The 20,183-nt window shown below is 36.7% G+C and overlaps 1 protein-coding gene across 2 annotated transcripts in view; it reads left to right on the forward strand.

The window, feature by feature from the left end:
• LOC145678911 (uncharacterized) overlaps positions 1-20,183 on the forward strand; it is a 240,151-nt gene that overhangs the window by 144,543 nt on the left and 75,425 nt on the right. For both annotated transcript variants that reach the window (XM_081749518.1, XM_081749519.1), the window contains exon 4: positions 11,416-11,593. In XM_081749518.1, coding sequence (XP_081605644.1) covers positions 11,416-11,593 — 178 coding nt within the window. The remainder of the gene's footprint in view (positions 1-11,415; positions 11,594-20,183) is intronic.

A 20,183-nucleotide genomic window follows, 5' to 3' on the forward strand; every position in this document is an offset into this window, starting at 1 on the left:
AATGGTGATCTTCAACAATGAAACTAACAACAATATGAGAAAACGACACATATCTTTCCCTAGATATTTTAATCTTAAATGTGTGTGCAAGGTTTGGCCAGTTTCTGGCAGGAAGTATGGCAGATAAAGTTGATTGTTCATTTAACAATGGCGGCCTCTAACAACGAAAGTAACAACAATAGGTGAAATCGACACGTACCATTCCATTGATATCTCAATCGTAAATGAGTGTGCCAAGCTTGGTTAGTTTGTGATAGAAAGTATGGCAGATAAAGTTGATTGTTTATCTAACAATGGAGAAATCCAACGATTATTTATTTAACAATGGCGGCCTCGAACAATGAAAGTAAGAACAATATGTGAAATCGGCAGGTACCATTCCCTAGATATCTCAGTTGTAATCCGATGGGTATGCCAAGTTTGGTCAGTTGGTGGTAGAAAGTGTGGCAGATAAAGTTGATTGTATATTTAACAATGGTGGCCTTCAACAATGAAACTAACAACACTATGTGGAATCCACACGTACCATTCCCTAAATATCTCAATCTTAAATGGGTGTGCAAAGTTTCTTCACTTTCTGGTAGAAAGTACGGCAGATAAAGTTGATTCTTTGTTTAACGATGGTGGCCTTCAACAATGAAACTAACAACAATGTGTAAAATCGGCACGAACCATTCCATTGATATCTCAATCGTAAATGAGTGTGCCAAGTTTGGTTAGTTTGTGGCAGAAAATATGACAGATAAAGTTGACTGTATATTTAATAATGGAGAAATCCAACGATTGTGTATTTAACAATGGTGGTCTTCAACAATGAAACTAACAACAATATGTGGAATCCACACGTACCATTGCCTAGATATTTCAATCTTAAATGGGTGTGCCAAGTTTGGCCAGTTTGTGGTAGAAAGTATGGCAGATAAAGTTGATTGTTCATTTAACAATGGTGGCCTCTAACAATGAAAGTAACAACAATAAGTGAAATCAACACGCACCATTCCATAGATATCTCAATCGTAAATGAGTGTGCCAAGTTTGGTTAGTTTGTGGTAGAAAATATTACAGATAAAGTTACTGTATATTTAATAATGGAGAAATCCAACCATTGTTTATATAACAATGGTGGCCTTCAATAATGAAACTAACAACAATATGTGAAATCGACACATAGCATTCCCTAGATATTTCAACTTTAAATGGGTGTGCAAAGTTTGGTCAGCTTGTGGTAGAACGTATGGCCGGTAAAGTTGATTGTTTATTTAACAATGGTGGCCTCTAACAATGAAACTATCAGCAATATGTGAAATCGACCCATATCGTTCCATAGATATCTTAATCTTAAATGAGTCTGCAAATTTTGTTTAGGTTGTTGTAGAAAGTGTGGCAGAAAAACTTGATTGTTTCTTTAACAATGGTGGCCTTCAACAATGAAACTAACAACAATATGTGAAATCGACACATACCATTCCCTAGATATTTCAATCTTAAATGGGTGTGCAAAGTTTGGTCAGTTTCTGTTAAAAAGTGTGGCACATAAAGTTGATTTTTTATTTAACAATGGTGGCCTCTAACAATGAAACTATCAGCAATATGTGAAATCGACACGTACCGTTTCATAGATATCTCAATGGTAAATGAGTGCGCCAAATTTGATTAGTTTTTGGTAGAAAGAGTGTAAGATAAAGTTTATTGTTTATGTAACAATTTAGAAATCCAAAGATTGTTTATTTAACAATGGTGGCCTTCAACAATGAAAGAACAACAATATGTGAAATCGACACATACCATTCCATAGATATCTCAATCGTTCATAAGTGTGAAAAGTTTGCTTAGTTTGTGGTAGAAATTATGACAGATAAAGTTAATCGTTTATTTAACAATAGAGAAATCCAACGAATGTTTATTTAACAATGCTGATCTTCAACAATGAAACTAACAACAATATGAGAAAACGACACATATCTTTCCCTAGATATTTTAATCTTAAATGTGTGTGCAAGGTTTGGCCAATTTCTGGTAGGAAGTATGGCAGATAAAGTTGATTGTTCATTTAACAATGGCGGCCTCTAACAATGAAAGTAACAACAATAGGTGAAATCGACACGTACCATTCCATTGATATCTCAATCGTAAATGAGTGTGCCAAGCTTGGTTAGTTTGTGATAGAAAGTATGGCAGATAAAGTTGATTGTTTATCTAACAATGGAGAAATCCACCGATTGTTTATTTAACAATGGAGGCCTCGAACAATGAAACTAACAACAATATGTGAAATCGACTGGTACCATTCAGTAGATATCTCTGTGCTAATCCGATGGGTGTGCCAAGTTTGGTCAGTTTGTGGTAGAAAGTGTGGCAGATAAAGTTGATTGTTTATTTAACAATGGTGGCCTCTAACAATGAAACTAACAACAATATGTGGAATCCACACGTACCATTCCCTAGATATTTCAATCTTAAATGGGTGTGCAAAGTTTGGTCAGTTTCTGGTAGAAAGTACGGCAGATAAAGTTGATTGTTTACTTAACAATGGTGGCCTCTAACAATGAAACTAATAACAATATCTGAAATCGACACGTACCATTCCCTAGATTTTGTAACGTCCATTAACCAGATTATATCCGTTTTTGCTTAATTTTTGAACTGTTAATTTTATATTTGATTGTTTTAATTTTATTAGTTGTATATGTTAACATTGGTGACGGTGGCGCCATCTATCGTTTTAGACACAAACTGTTTGGACGTTCTGAATAACCTTAAGTTAACCACGGCAATTTTTCGTCATAGCGCAGAAATTCATGGATTGGCATTGCTGGTTTTAACCGTGAAGTAACTTTAGTCTGTTTCGTCATAGCATCGTTGTATTTTCTTTGTATGATATATTGACGCGAGGTTAGCACTTTTTTTTTTTTTTTTTTGGTTACAATGTGTTTTAAGGAGAAAGACTTAACTGGATTGATTTAAAAGACTCCAGAAGGAAGGATTGAAGGTCTGTAAAGGAATGATCAATTTGTTTTTAATAGTCATGTTTTTGCAGTGTATTTTCTCCCACAAAATTGTAACTTTTCAAAAGTTCTCTTTTTTGAATATGTATGTGCCTGTTGGCAACTTAAGTTGCCGGGCTAAAAAACAAAACAAAAATAAATAAAATAAATATTTTTCAAAAATATCTATTTTAGAGTACTATTAGGAGCAAATAGGCAAAAAAAAAAAAAAAAAAACTTTTCAAAATACCAGTGGGGAATTCTTTAATGGGGCACTAATGGGTTAAGCAAATGGCCATGATCTAGTGTGACATGGACATCTAGAAACTACCACGGAGCCTACAAAAATGCATCGACTGAAATGGCGATTGTATAAGAAAATAGTTGTGTACAAGCTTTAAAATGATGTAAAGTTTCTTTGGATTAGGACACGTTACTTTTGGGATGACCCTCGTATCTTCGACAAACTGAACTAAGTACTGAATTCAGAATGTAATTATTGTGTTGTAAATTACAACGAGCAAAGTGTCGTTGACAGTAGACCCAGCATTCAATCATGGCTACATAAAATTTCATCGTTGAATATTCATTTATACGGCAGAGTCTTTTTCAAAATACTTTAGGCCATTCTGCACCCATTCACAAATACAAGATTTTAACATGGACGTGTGATAGGCACCTATCTTTCAAATATATCCAGATAGTTAACATTTAACCCTCCATCAGCTATAATATGGTTCTCAAGTAAGTGAATCATAATCTCCCCTTCTAAATATATATTAGGGAACGAGATGGACCATTCATTTAGCTTTAAACCTGTTTTTCTTAGGGACATGACCTTTAGTCACAAATGCTGTGATAGTTTCCAATTAATGAGTGAGTCATAATGTACACTCATGTCCAAAATGATTGTCGCATATCTATAACTGTCTTCTTGTAAGAATATAATTTGATAATGATTTTGTAGGGTACTTTTAATACTGATACTATGTATATAATCGGGAAATTTATATTTGTGGTAGATTTCATAGGAAAATAATTATAAATTCGAAAATTAGAATGAGTAAAACAAAATGTTGCTAAGTGGACAAAGAAAGTTTTATTTTCGTTTTATTGTTCTCATTTACTGCTCTTTTAACATGAAATTTTCCACATACATGTCTTTGCTGATTATACAATACTAACATTGTAAGAAGTACCGGGCGAATTCGTTATCAAATTATATTTCTACAACAACATATTTATAAACATGCGACAATAATTTTGCACATGAGTGTACCTCTTCCAAGAAATTATTTTGGTACTTTTTATCCATCGAAGGGGACAAGATGGTCACTTAAATTTATAGATATGTACCCGAGTCTGATAGAAGATTCACCAAATTTTATTTTGTGATAATTCCCAAATTTAAGGGATGTACTATGGAACCACTCTGCTGTTAAGGAGACTGGATCTTTGTGCCGAATCATAGGACAATGTGTCGTACTAAAGCCTCATCATAGGAGATAATTTAGGACCAAAACATCCCAAATTCGAATTTTTGGCATTTTTTTTAACCATATAAGGGAACGAAATGAACTATCCAAACGTTCAGAGGTCGATGCGCTAATTGTATAAACTCTACCAAATTTTTACCTTTGGCAGTTTCAGAAATTTAAGAGGTGTCATCTGCATTCCTATATTTGAGGGGTGGACTAATGTACGCCCTCTAGAATCAATGTGGTGGTTCAAGGTGACCATCTCAAAATATATTCTCTTATTTAGCCATCTCTGGCCCATACCAAGGCTTCCAAAACTTGTTACTGACTCAATCCGACTAAGTCCAGGAAGTACTACTGTTACTTTGTACTTTTTTGTGTGTAGGGGACATGATGGCTCAGTGGTAGATCCCTTACCTCGGGTGCGTAGGGTAACTGGTTCAATCCCTGGCTAAGTAAGTTTTGGTGGACAACGTGACCATGGATTTTCCCGTTCCTCTCACTTTCTTATTTTACCAATTCTTCCATTATCATAATCTCCCTTAGCCTAAAAGAACATAATCGTGGAACGTTAAACTGAAATAATTCATTTCCATTATTCCACACATTCAAAAAAAAAAAAAAAATGCGTAAGGGGTAAGTAACTCCTTTAAAAGTATTTTATTTTTCGTAACGTAATGAGAATTTTTTCGCTAACAAAAATGTACGCGAAAAAATAAAGGAATTGTGAATTGAATAGCTTTTTATTGAGAAACGTGTATGCATTGTAGACAAGCTATAGTGGCATTGGTTTTATTGCCTTGAGTCAGCATCCTCGTATGAAGTCTCACTAAAGACCAGTTGAAAAAATTGTCCTCTTCTCTCTCTCCTTCATTAACATTTTGTTGAATTCATTTCGTATTCAGCGAAAAGTAGGTCACGTTCACTTTATTTTAGATATATGGGAGTACTGTTTTTCTCTTTCTATAGTTTCGTGGAGTGGAATTAATTAAACATATCTCGGTTTAAGAAAAGAATGAAAAATTGGTGAGTTCCTGGTGGTTTGCTTTAAAGAAGGGTCAAAAGACAGTTTTAATTTGTAAGAATGCTTATAATATTTGTGCGTTCAAATTGTGTATGCATTGACTCGAGAAATAATTTAATTCAGGAGCAGGTTTTACACAATTTCAGTGATACCATTAATATCGTGGTTGTAAAGGGGCTGATTAAATTGCGTGTTCATACATCTGAATGTGTTAGCGATGATACTGTCAAATAAAAACTAGCTCTTCTTTATATTAAAAATGTTATAATTGCGTGAAGCCTCTGAGAATGAAAGCAAATTCGCTGTAATTGCAGGTAAAATAGTCCATTGTTCCATCGCTTATTTTTTGACATCTTTGTTAAAAAGAACCCTGCTTTTGTGTGTGTGTAATATCAAGTATTTACTATAAATGTTTTATAGAATTGATGTCTAGTGATTGTTTGGGTAAATTCATTATCACTCCCATCGTGGTATTATGTCCTGCCATATGCTCTAGAACTTTATCGTGCATAAATATGATGCCATTATTAAGACCCATTTATAGAGCACTTTGTTGCTGATTATTCTTCAGAATTCTGATATAGCTGGTTTGGTTCATTCTTTGTTCGCTGAAACACAAACTGCAGATTCCAGCAGCACGTAATGCTCCTCGAACAAGCACACAGACCCAGCGCCGGATTAACGTATCTGGAGGCCCAGGGCTAGAAAAAGTATGTGACCCGTGCTGACTTCGCCTAATATATTTGTGTGAAAGAACAGTGTGAAAGTTAATGGAATACACGTAGTTCTACATCAACCATGCCATGCATTAGATGGTATTATAGCTAATGGAACTTTCCAAATTAAGAAAGTGCATGTAAGAAACGAAGAAAGGGTCTTTCCTAATAAGATAGTGAAATCGTCCCTAGATCTAAATTGGGTTATTTACCCAAAAGGTTACCCTTGGCCTAAAACTACCTCAAAAATAATTTGACCCCCCTTACCGAATTAGCCCGATATGCCCCCCTTACCGATATGCTCAAAATTGAATATTTTTAAGTTTTGGTGGGGTTGGTCGAAAAAGTTTGAAAGTTTCACAAATTATAGATACTATCTAGATGTAAATGTGCATTTTTTCAAACCCATCGATGCGTATTTTTTTTTGCGTGTTGAAAATTTCAAAAAAAAAAAAAAAAAAAATGTAGAAAAAATTGGGGGGGGGGCACGTCGCTGATTTTTTGGTTTAAAAAGATTGTATACACTTAGGTACAACATATATTTTTTCTCGGGGCCTGAAAGTGATGACAACATTGTCAAAAAGAAATAAAACTGAAAATAAAGGTGTTTTTCGCAGTTTTTCCACCATTTTAGTGCCCTCAAGATGAGGGCCCCTTCAAACAATTCTTTGTCAGAGTTCATAATTTTCATTTCTCTTGCGTCCCTTCCGCTTCTCGTTCTTCGGTTGCTTCGATTGTGTCCATTTCGGAATAAAAACACCAAATATATCTTCGTAACAGTGCTCCCACTTCAACCGACTGTTGCACAACAGTTACAAAACTCGCGGTAGAGAGCGCCACTGTACGCGGCCAGTGAAGCAAGCACTGATAGTTACGAGGACCCGACGCAAGGTGTTCCCTGATGATGATGTTCCCGAATATTGCAAACGTTTTAGAGTTTTTGTCCAACCGCTGTATATATAAAATATATAGGGTGTCCGGTGAGGAAAGTCAGAGATTTTGGGAGGTCATTCTAAGCAAAAATGCTTATGTGAACATAGGGTCTATTCTCCCTCGATCCGGAGATAGGAGTGGGAGTAACTTTTTGCCTCTTGCACTTGGCGATTTTCGTTTGAAAAATTCTAGCACACCCTGTAGTTAAGGTTATGTTACATATTATACCTCGTTTGAAAGCTAATGAAACATGCTTGCAGATGGTATACAGATTGTCCCAGTATTGCATACGAGAGGGAAGTAACGGAGGGAAATTTTTCGAACTTCCCTATAAAATTCCCTTTGATAAACAATTTTGCACTGTTCTTGAGTGGAAACGCTGTCGCTAGAGGAATAGTATCTAATTAGGCGAAAATATGTTGTATACCAAAGATCCAGGTGAGGTGTCAAGTTTTTAGCTTGATTAAAGCCGTAATAAAAGCATTCTTCGTAACTCCTTACTCTAATAACATAACGATGTTCCAACTTTCCATAGATGACAATGGTTACGAATATTAATAAACATTGTTTTTTCTTTACGAGTTTTGTGATGGTAATGCCAAAGGTGCGGTGGAAGATTACCATCGAAAAGTTCCTCGCCGCAGAAGAGTCCCTACTGCACGGGTCTTTACACACGTGTATACTAAACTGCGGAAAACTGGTGAGCTGACATCTTAACGAGCTTCAAAATACATCCCTCAATAGGAATACAACGTTATTCAGTCTGGGCAGCGAAGACAACCGTCAGGATTAGGAGACTTTCTAATCAATTTGCACTTCCGTATACGTATGTACACTCATGTCCAAAATTATTGTCGCATATCTATAACTGCCTTCTTCTAAGAATATAATTTGATAATGATTTTGCAGGGTACTTTTAATACTGATACTATGTGTATGATCGGGAAATGTATATTTGTGGTAAATTTCATAGGAAAAGAATTATAAGTACAAAAATCAGAATGAGTAAAACAAAATGTTCCTAAATGGACAAGAAAGTTTTATTTTCGTTTTATTGTTCTTATTTACTGCTCTTTTGACATGAAATTTACCACATGCCTTTCCCTATTATACATATACTAACATTGTAAGAAATACCGGGCGAATTCGGTATCAAATTATATTCCTACAACAACATATTTATAGATATGCGACAATAATTTTGGACATGAGTGTACATGATGTACTGCGAGAAGGGCTTTATGCGTTCCATGTCCAAAGACTGCAATATCTCCATCCAGGAGACAGTGAACTACATGTTGGTTTCTCCCAATGGGTACAGGAGCATCCTAATGTTTTGCCATTCATTTTATTCACCGATGAGACTACTTTCACGAGGAATGAGATAAACAACACACGCAACTGGCGTCGTTGGACTGACGAAAATCTTAGGGCAATCACAGTAAGACTATCAGGAATGATTTTCTGTAAATGTTTGGGCGGGATTATCTGTGATCAGATCATTGGTACCTTTTTTCTGCCTAGCGTTTGACCAGTGAATATTATTTGCATTTCCTGCGCCATGATTACCAGTACTACTGGAAGATGCGACTCTTCAAACTCGGGCGTCCGTGTACTTACAGCACAACGGCGCTCCCTCGCATGCAACACAAGCTGTATGTCAATATCTTGACTCCAACTTTCCACATCGGTGGATGGGTCGTGAAGAACGGAGGCCGATTATTGACTGACCGTCCCGCTCCCCGGATCTTACATCTTTGGATTTTTGCTTGTGGGGGTGAAGGACCTTGTATACAGACGAAAGGCCAACTCAAGGGAAGAGTTAATTCAGATCATTCTAGAAGCATTCAACACCGTCAAAGAGCGCCGAGAAAGCATCCATCATGCAACACTGCATGTACTGACGCGCACTGCAAAGTGCATTGAGGAGGATATCTTTGAACACATGCTGCACGCGCAAAATAATTACGTTGAAGGTTGACGCTAGTATGGCTACGTCTCTATATGTATGAATTAGAAGTAATTATTGTTTATGTATTAGAAGTAATTATTTATGATTTCGACAGCCCTATTGCAATGGACATTCTGCTGTAGTATGTTGTACGAAAGCTTTAATTCAAGTGAATTTTGTTTACTGCCACCTGTTGTTCAGAACTGTAATTAGTATTCCCGCATAAAAATGTAGAGCTCTGGTATGTTAGGGAATAGTATTGTATTTCCAATTTTGCATAAAAACATTTGTTTATTAATATTCGTAACCATTGTCATCTATGGAAAGTTGGAACATCGTTATGTTATTAGAGTAAGGAGTTAGAAAGAATGCTTTTATTACGGCTTTTAGCAAAGCTAAAAACTTGACACCTCACCTGGATCTTCGGTATACAACATCATTTTCGCCTAATCAGATACTATTCCTCTAGCGACAGTGTTTCCACTCAAGAACAGTGCAAAATTGTTTATCAAAGGGAATATTATAGGGAAGTTCGAAAAATTTCCCTCCGTTACTTCCTTCTTGTATGCAATACTGGGACAGTCTGTATACCATCTGCAAGCCTATTTCATTAGCTTTCAAACGATGTATAATATGTAACATAACCTTAACTACAGGGTGTGCTAGAATTTTTCAAACGAAAATCGCCAAGTGCAAGAGGCAAAAAGTTACTCCCACTCCTATCTCCGGATCGAGGAGGAATAGACCCTATGTTCACATAAGCATTTTTACTTAGAATGACCTCCCCTATCACCTCCCAAAATCTTTGACTTTCCTCACCAGACACCCTGTATATATATAATTGCGGATCCAGGATATGATCAAGGGAGGGCTAAACCATAGTTTGCAGCTTTTTCCAGTGTAAAGCAGGTTTAAAGCCCACTTTATCTAGTGTATACCTGAGCGTCAAGGGGGGGACTGTATCCCTTTAATCCCCCGTGGATCCACGGCTATATAATATGGCTACATGTCATTTTTTTTCCCTGCGTACGACGGCGAATAGGTTGCTAGCGTCCCAGAAAGGCAACAAATAAAAAACATTTTTCATTTTCTTCTTCTGTGGGTTCCATGTCCCTGTGACAATTAGCAGAGCTACTAGGACCGCCAATGTGAAAGTCTGCGATTTTTTTTAAAATACTGTCCGTCTTCTAAAGGTTAATGGTGTATTCAGTTTTTTTAAAAATATATATTTTGTTAGAGTATTATCAGGCTTGCAGCTCGGATCTATCAGCCAGGGAAAACATTAACTCTACCCCCTCACCCGCTAGATTTGATGTGAGAAGTATTTGTGTTCCCAACAGAATAATATTACAGAAACAAGCAAACACCGTAGCTCTAGTCCACTTCACAACTTTTTAAGGGCTTTGGTGTGAGGAGAGCCTGCGAAGATATATTTATAGAATGATTTTCTATCAAGGTCCATGATGTCTGTGGTCGGCATTATTTTTATTAGTGGCTTAAAATATTGTAATTTTAGATTAATAATTATAAAACTTCTCTCAACAAAAATCTTAACAGAGCATCCGTTGAGGTGTTTCATGGTCTTGTTCCTTCAAAGCCTAAGGAAACTTATATGGGGTCATCTGGAGGGTATACTCTTTCAAACAAATTAAAATCGGTGCACGTATTTCAAGGTTATGGGTGAACATACTCACCTCATAGAAATAAACTGGTTGTATTGAGAACCATTATCTTTCTTTGAAGTACCAGCAATAGTACCCTTTTAGACGCCAGGAGCGTGTGATCTGTTGTGGCTCTGGAGTTTCATTCAGTTTTTCATTTTATGCACAATTAAAATGTTATGTAGAAAGAATGAAAATATATGTACTGGATGTGGGTGGATCGGGTGGCTATAAAAGGAGTTGGGAGGCCACACACACACACACACACAAAAAAAAAAAAAAAAAAGCAGCAGCACATTATGCTCCGCTTTCTGTATTTAATTATTGTGTAGTAATACTGTAGTTGCATTAATATTCACTGCATAAGGTACTGTACTTTTCATTTCACTGTTGAGAGTTTTGAACCTACAGTTGGGATCCTGTTATACTTTCTTGTGTTGAAGTCCTGGAAAATTGGTGATTTGTCCTGGAAATTTTTTTTTTTTTTTGAAAAAATAATAATAATAATAAAAAAAAGTGGGAATCCTGAAATTGGATTCTCAAATAGTTCTACAGCTTAAACAAAACTTGTATCTCCGAGAAAGTTAATATTATGTTTAAATATTATGACTGTTAATAATATTATTTGTGTATACGCATATGTATTAAAAAGAAATAATTTGTTTCAGATTCCTGCAAAGTCGTGGGCAATCGTTGACTGTTCGTCCAATGACCTTACAAAGCTGTGCAACCACAAAAGAAAACTCCTGGCAATGGCTAGTTTACACAACAGCAATGCTTTCCACGCAAACAACAAAGTATCGTCATCAGCCTCGTTGCAGTTCGACCAGAACAAGTTGAAGAAAGGTAAGATTTTTCTCCCTGTTACCTCTTCAAGGCCAACTCTCATTTCTCTGAGAATGCCGCTGGAGTGCAGCACAAGCCACTGCTTGAAAGGTCATGAAGTCAAGAAGTCCGAAAGCGATCAGTGCTTGTGTTTTATCAAGTTAACGAGATTTACAAGATTGCTGTTGAACTTGTAGTTGCCTACGTGTTCTGGCAGTGTTATTTTTCCCTTTCTTTCTCATCATGTTACCTGACAGTTAAATTAAAAGCTTTTGAACAAGACTTGTTTATATGTTTACGTCAGCATAATCGGTATTGGTAGTGTGCATGGCCTGAACCTACATAAACTAGTGTTGTTTACATAATAATGAATAATTCTGCGATATGCAAGAAGTGGAATGATTGTGGTAATCATTACGGTTCACTGCATTCTTCAAATTAGTACATAATTAAAACTAAGCATAGAAATAGAATGAAAACTGCCAAGCTATCGTAACGAATGTGAAATACAGGGTGTCCAATATACAATGCAACCCGGAGTTTGGGATAATAGAACTTTTGAACCTGAAGTTACACACAAATAATGGTTATACCAAAATGAAGCCTTGTTCATACATATATTTTTAAACTAGGAAGCAACGACTGAAGTACACCAGGAACCACACAGTGTTGCCAGATGTAACCGAAGGTGTAATTTTTTTTTTTTTTTTTTGCAAAACATGTAAATTGACTTGTAACTCATACGTATGGATATTCTGTCATTAATTTTCAGTTTGCTTAGTTGGAGTAGCTTGCAAAATACGGAGCAGAAAAAGAATTTTACATTTCCACCGATAACTAATCGGATGAGGCCTCTGTAAGGAGGAACTAAGGAAATCGTAGTTTTATAAATTAACACTCTGAATTGGCAACCCTGCTGATGTTTCAGCGCATCAAAAAGTGTGTTAAGGATCTGTCTACATTGTGTAATTCCTTAAGACAATGAGAAACAAACTTAGAAATTATTATGATAAAACGTTTACTTATATACACCCGGCAACACTGCTACTATCAGAAATGAGTTACCAGCTGTACAGCGAATTCTGGGAGTGTCCCCGGTTTTGATTCAAACTGGTTCACACGTTTCACCAGGTTGGCAGCAACTTTACGAAGATGAAAAATTGTTAATGTTCTCATTGGCACTGCGAATGTTCGTTTCCAGGTCTTGAATAGTTCGAGAATTGTTCTTGTATACCTCTTGCTTTAAAGTCCCATAGAAATGCATAACAGTGTTGCCGGGTGCATGTAAGTAAAAATTTTATGGTAATTTCAAAGTTTGTTTTTCGTTGTTTTCAGGAATTGCATAATATAAACAGATCCTTAACACACCTTTTGATGCACTGAAACATCAGCAGGGTTGCCAATTCAGAGTGTTAATTTATGAAAACTATGATTTTCCTAGTTCCCCCTTACAGAGGCCTCATCCGATTAGTTATCGGTGGAAATGAAAAATTCTTTTTCTGCTCCATATTTTGCAAGCTACTCCAACTAAGCAAACTGAAAATTAATGACAGAACATCCATACGTATGAGTGCGAGTCAATTTACATGTTTTGCAAAAAAAAAAAAAAAAAAAAAAAACCTGGCAACACTGTGTGGTTTCTAGTGTACTTCAATCGTTGATTCCTAGTCTAAAAATATATGTATGAACAAGGCTTCATTTTGGTATAACCATTATTCGTGGATCACTTCAGGTTCAAAAGTTCTACTATCCCAAACTCCGGCCCGTTGTGGTGGGGAGGACTTTTCTTCATAAAGGTGTCAGCTTCATTTACGCGTGGCAATGGGGCCCCAGGGTGAAGATGTTTTTTTGTTTTGTTTTTTTTTTCTTTATGGTGTTGCAATAACTTGTCAAAAGACTAACGGAGAACCCCAGCAGGACTTTATAAAAGTCAGTCTCATTTCGGCATTCATGGGGCCCCAATACACATTTAAACAATATGATGCTGGGGCCTCATTCTTCATATTGAAATATATTCTTACTATTCGACAAAGGGCCCCAAACAGGAGTTTACAATACTGTTAATTTAATCCAATAATGAGACCCCAAGACTACATTTAATGCTGGGATCTCCGAACTCTGGGAACGGAACAAACTACAACGAGTAACCATGCTCCTACACAGCAGACATCTTTATCTTACTTTCCATGTTATTCAATATTCATTAAAAGAGAGAGGGCCCTGGCCAGTCCGAGCTTGCTATCCACTGTTAAGTTTGAGTTCAGGGTGTCTACTGACCTGGAAAACCTTGAAAACCTGGAATTAGCCTGGAATTTACTTTTGGACCTGGAAAACCTGGAAATAGCCTGGAATTGGACGAGGAACCTGGAAGTTTTAAAATTGTTTATCAAATATTGTTTTTGGGATTGGTATGGAATAAGTATATTTTTGTAAAATAGAAGAAAGTTATATACTACAGCGTAAGTTAAAAGCCAATAATAACTTATTCAGTGGAGATGTAGTTGAGAAAGACAGACAGACGTGAGCAGAGTGCAGGCGGTGAATGTGAATTGTGAATTTTTTGCAGTATCGTTCGACGAAAGCGTAAACACTATCTCACAGAAAAGTAAAATGGACTTAGTAGTTCGTTTCTAGCACAGGACGGAAATAAAGTTTTAACACGTTATTTAACATTAGTATTCCTCGGACATGGTACTGCCCAGGATTTGTTAAGTACATTTATAAATACTTTCAGGGACAAGGGTCTCGATATTTGTAAGTTACTTTAGGTTTCTCTTGATGGCCCCAACGTTAACTTGAAATTTCTGAGTGATTTGAAGGCCTATCTGAGTGAAGAAAATGGTGAAGGTCCACAGCTTTTGGAGACAGGAACGTGCTCTTTACATATTGTTAATGGGGCTTTTAAGACTGCGCATACCAAAGCTGGTTGGAATGTGGCAGAGTTTTTGAGAGCGTTGTACTATTTATTCAAGGACTTCCCTTCAAGAAGAGCAGATTTCATGGCAGCATCTGGAACAGCAGTTTTCCCTCTTAAGTTTTGTTCTATTAGGTGGGTGGAGAATTCTAGTTATCAACCGGGCCATAACTGTGATTCGTGCTTTAAATTTTATGTTGATGCAGTGAAAACAAAACCTCCTGAAACATCAAACTTGTCTGAAAGTAAAAGCCCACATCTCTGATGTACTGTTGCCTGCTAGATTAGGGTTCCTTCAGTCCGTATCTGTAGAACTAGAAGAATTCCTCACTAAGTACCAGACAGACAGTCCATTACTACCGTTTCTATGGAATGACCTAAACACGTTGATTCGTAGTTTAAGCCGCTTCGTGAAAGATGATGTCTTAAAAGTAGCTAAAACTTATCAAAAACATCTATTGAGGTCAGTTTTTTTTAATAAGGACATCTTAAAACCACTTAATCTAGTTGATGTTGGATTTTCTGCGGTTACATCGCTTAAAAGAGTGAAGAATGTTGATATATTGAACTTTAAGAAAGAATGCAGAAGATTCTTGCAAGAACCTGTAAAAAACTTATGCTAAAATGTCCTTTAAAATACAGTGTAACAAGAGCTGCAAATTGCTTGTCTCCAGAAACTATGACCAACGAAACCCGTCGTGAATCACGTATCACACTCGCCCTGGAGACATTTGTCGAGAAGGAGCAAATAACACCTGTAAATGCTGATATGGTGAAACGGGAATATTTAAAATTTTGTTCAGACCAAGACACAGCACGAGAACTGTCAAATTTCAGTTACAAAAATGACAGATTAGACGTTTTTCTCCATGATCTGTTAAGTAAAGGTGTCTCCAATGCGTTTAAAACATTCATGTATAAGATGTGTACTTTTCCATAGCAACGCAGCAGTGGAAAGGAGTTTCTCCATTAACAAAGAGTGCATTGTTGGAAATCTCCAAGAGGAGTGCTTGATTACCCAGAGAAGTGTGTTGGATGCTGTACGTGTTGCTGGTGACATACGTAATATGAATATCACAAAGGGTATGATCCAGTATGTGAGGAATGCATCAAGCAGAAGAAATGAATATCTGAAAGACCGCGGTGAAAAAGAAGACAGAGTAGCTCGAGAAAAGAAACATTAAGAAGAAAATAAGAGTTGGAATTAAAGAAGAAAAGAATACTAACTGACGCCGAAGCAGAAGTAGATGCGTTGGAAGAACAGACGAAAAAATTAAAAGGGATGTTGAACTCTAGAAGTTAAATGTAAAAAACTGCTCACTGTGAAAGCTGTTTTCTATATTTGTTCATATAATGTGTGTGGTTCCATATTTTTTTCAGTTTTTTAATCTTTCATGTTACAATAAAGTTTTAAATGTAACTGATGACCAGTCCCCATCCAAGAAGAATGTGCAGTAACGTTTAACAATATAGACTACTTTGCGTCAAGAATTTGTATTATATATGATCATTTTCTTTTTACTTCTAAACTAATACTAGTTTGACAATAATGGCGGGAAAATAGCTTACTCACCGCTAAGTCCTACCAGTACTTAGCATAAAATACCACAAGAGTACTTTAAAGGGGAGTGCTTGTAGTAAAATACTCTTGTGGTATTTTATCCCATAACTTAGCGGTGAGTAAGCTATTTTCCCGCCATTTTTGTCATTGTTCATCAACACTCACGTGCTACTACTATAATATTAGTTTATTTGAAGTAATGTTTTTGACGGAAATTTACTATTATACAGGGTGAACCTTAACTAAACCGATAAACTTCGGGAGGTGATTCCCGAATCCGAAACAAGAAAAAAATTCCTCAAATTTTTCTCCACTGTACATAGTTTTGGAGCTACAAGGTGCCGAAAGTGTGGAAAAATGAACTTCCGATGCCTATATTTCCAAACCTATCCAACGCAGGGAGTGCAGCTTAATATTTCTTTAAGGAAGTCTTATCTGTTCTGAACATATGACTTCCTTTGTGAGATTTTAAGCAGCACTCTCTACTTTGGATAATTTTGGAAATGCAGGCGTCGGAAGTTCATTTTTCCACATTTTCGGCACCTTTTAGCTCGGAAACTATGCGCCCTGGAGAAGAGTTAAAAGGACTTTTTTTTTTTCTTGTTTGGGTGCCGAGAATCATTTTCCGAAGTTTGTCGGTTTAATTAAGGTTCACCCCTGTATAGTATTCCTACATAAGAATATTTAAAGCTACTGCACATTTTTCTCAACCGGCCTTCTGGTAGTGGATATTTTAGTTAAACATTTTCTTGTGTAAAATGTTTTGAGAACCTACATTTCAATCAGTTTTTTTCTTTTCATCTTGTCACTTAAAGAAACTATCACTTGCCATATGCATTCTCTAATTATAACCAGTTTTTGTTAAGAACTATATAAAATTGCATTATCTTATACGTGTTACAATAAATGTCACTCTACTGAATAGACCTGGAAAAAAAGGAAAAATAAACCTTGAAAACCTTGAAAAAACCTGGAATTTGAAAATGAACATTTAGTAGACACCCTGGAGTTGCGTGCTTCAATTACTTGTTTTCGTTATTTTTCTTAATGTAAGATGACTAATGACCCTATCCAGTGGCGTAGCAGCTGCCCCCAGAACACTCGCAGTGCGGGGGGACCCCGACGTATAGGGGGCCCCGAATTCTTGCGATAAATAAAGATTTGAAGAAGTATAACTTCAATCTTACTTCTATCGGCTTTACAACTAGGGCCCCTTCTCTATACTTTGCGGGGGGGGGGGGCGGGGGGCGCAAAAGTGTGCTACGCCACTGTCCCTATCCTAAGTGAATATTTTCATTTTCCGTCTTCTGTTTTCATGGCCATCCCTACTTCCGGTTTCTTCACTCCATCATTTCGTTCATCTTCCACCTCTTTTAACCTCGTAACATAATTATGGGACATTAAAAAGTATTTTAAACTTTCGGATAAGTGCCCCGATCAGGAGACTTCACTGTGGAGCCTGATTTATAGACTATTCTAACTAGAATACCTTACTGATGACCAGTGGCGTATTTAGGGGGGTGGCTTCCGGGCTTAAGCCCCCCCGAAATCTTACTTAGTATAGTAAAGTAAATGAAATATCTTGCAGAATTTTCACATTTCCAGGCAAAGCCCCCCCGAAAGGTAGCAAAGCCCCTCCCGAAACAAAATCGTAAATACGCCACTGCTGATGACATACAAAAATGTCACTACCGTCAACCTTTTTAGTGTGAAATATGTGTACTTGTATATGTATTAGTCTTGCGTAAAATGCTTTGTTTCGTGAGTCGACACTGTTAGGCCCTAATCTACAATCATTTGAAAATAACTTTTAATTTCCCGCCCGTACCAGTGATTACTATGAACGGTGGTCCCTTATCCAAAAGTTTAACGTCCCTCTGCATGCAAAGAGACAGACGGTGAATGGAAGAATTGGTGAGAGGACCACTTGTCCTCTGCAGCTTCTAAGATTTTCCAAAATTTCATATATGTATATGTTTTAAATAGTTTGAATATAATTGAATTCTCGAGTTCGTTACTTCGTAGAGCGTTTTAATATTAATTGGTAAGATTTTACATTATGTTGCTGATTTTCCTCAACAGTATACTAAAGCAGAAAAAGTGATACAAAACCTTGTATAAGCATTTAATAACATGAGTCCTTGCAACGTTTTCTTTAAAAAAGCGTGGTTCCTGTTCATCCTTCACCCCTACTCGTGGCGTGACGGTTGTTGTAGGTGAGTGAATGCCGGGGGAGGAAATTTATTGGCCGTCCTCCCCGTTTCCGGAGTTTCGTCTACCGGACAGTAATTATCTCCTCGTCTCAAGCATTATTTTGGAGGTAATTATAGCTAGTTAGCACGCACCCTTCCTTCCGCTCCTCAGATATCTTTTAATAAACAACTATGTTTAACAGAGGCAGTAACTGTTTCGTTAAGAATAACCGTGGAATTGTTCGTTTTTTCCCTGATAGAATGTTGACCGAATGAACATACAGTAGGGAGTTCGGTTTTAAATGACTTGGAAAATTGGGTCTACAAAAGATTGGAAAAAGTTATGCGAAAAATATAAAGAAAAAAACAAATTGGAAACATACTGAAACTAATATAATACCCTAATTGTTATACGTAAAGCACTTTATTGATAGAAAGTCCATCCATTTTTTGAAGTAATATAAAGGTCTACGTTTCATGTATTCGTCATTTCGAGTCATTTGAATTTTAGACGTATTAAGGTGTTGGTTTATGTATTTACAAGCGTGATCAATACTTATTGGGAACTTTGTTTTCAATGGTTATTCCCAATTTGTTTTTATTCTTTTTTTCATTCTTTTAATCAGGGGTAGGAGAACCATACCGTTTATAACATCTCTAGCCCTTTTAAGATCTTATGGTACAATTTGTACAATCCGCGGCAAAAAACCTGCAACATGAGCATATAAGTTTATTGTGAAATGACGAAGTCTTTTGCTCCAAAATAAGTGTGCACGGAAGGAGGCCGAGGTTTATCCTGGCGTGATTTGTTTCACTTAGACGTTATGTTCATTCCCTGTGCTGTTAGGCGTAGTTTCACAATAAACTTACATTCTCATGTTGCAGGTTTTTTGCCGCGGATTGTACCATTCGGGTGTTTTCTGGAACTTTGCGATATAACTCTCCTGTTTGAGCTTTTTCGTCCGCTTTTATTATTATTATTATTATTATTATTATTATTATTATTATTATTTTCAAGTCTAGAGGCATTGTACAACACGTTACGTACGGTTTCTCGCTTTCCTGCATCGAGACATAGGAGGCGATGACGTCATAACTTTAAAAAATGTATTTTCTTTTGTTAGTCGTATTTTGATTATTTTTTGGCGGGCTTACTTTTGTACCTACAAGATTGAAATTTTGCACAAACATTCAGTCCACCGAGTAGTATTTATCCCGTCTCATATAGCCTCGTTGCTGAAAGGGACGCTAAACTAAAAATCAAATCAAATCAATCAGATTTTTTTTTCAGATCTCTGCGTTAAAACAGGGGGTTTCCAGAGGGGCAAACATTTAAAAAAGGGATATTTTACCCAAAAATCGCTTTCTTCCCTATTTTTTCGCCTCAGATACATGATGGAGACATGTGAATGGCACCGTTTGAAAGGCAGTTCTATACTGAAGAGAATGATGAATGAACCATGATTCTGGAATGAATATGGATGTCTCAGGATTTTTTTTTTTACCTGAGATCAGGGTCTTTTGCGGTAATCTGTGGCATGTGGGGATTATTGATAAATATTTTCCCGCCCTTCCTATTCAAGATAGAAGCTTGAAATTTGGTACACACATTCAGTCCACGGAGTAGTATTTATCAGATTGTTTTCCAGATCTCTACGTTCACACAGGGCCGTTCTAGAGTGGCCCAAAGCGTGGCAAAAAAAATTCCCGGAACTTTCCCCTTTCCCCTCAATTTTTCCCTCTCCTGGTATATGATATGAGCATGTAAATGGCACCATTTGAAAGCCTGCTTTATTCTGAAGAGGATGAGGTATGAACTATGATTCTAGGATAAATAGTGACGATGCAGTAGCTGCTTTACTGAAAATCTAAAAAATACCCCCCAAAACCCCAATATCTTAAAAGGGTTAGACACACTCTTTATTAAGCGCGTTTGTAGGCTGC

The sequence above is a fragment of the Thermobia domestica genome, chromosome 2, assembly GCF_964235325.1.
Source record: "Thermobia domestica chromosome 2, izTheDome1.hap1.1, whole genome shotgun sequence".
NCBI classification, from domain to species: Eukaryota; Metazoa; Arthropoda; class Insecta; order Zygentoma; family Lepismatidae; genus Thermobia; species Thermobia domestica.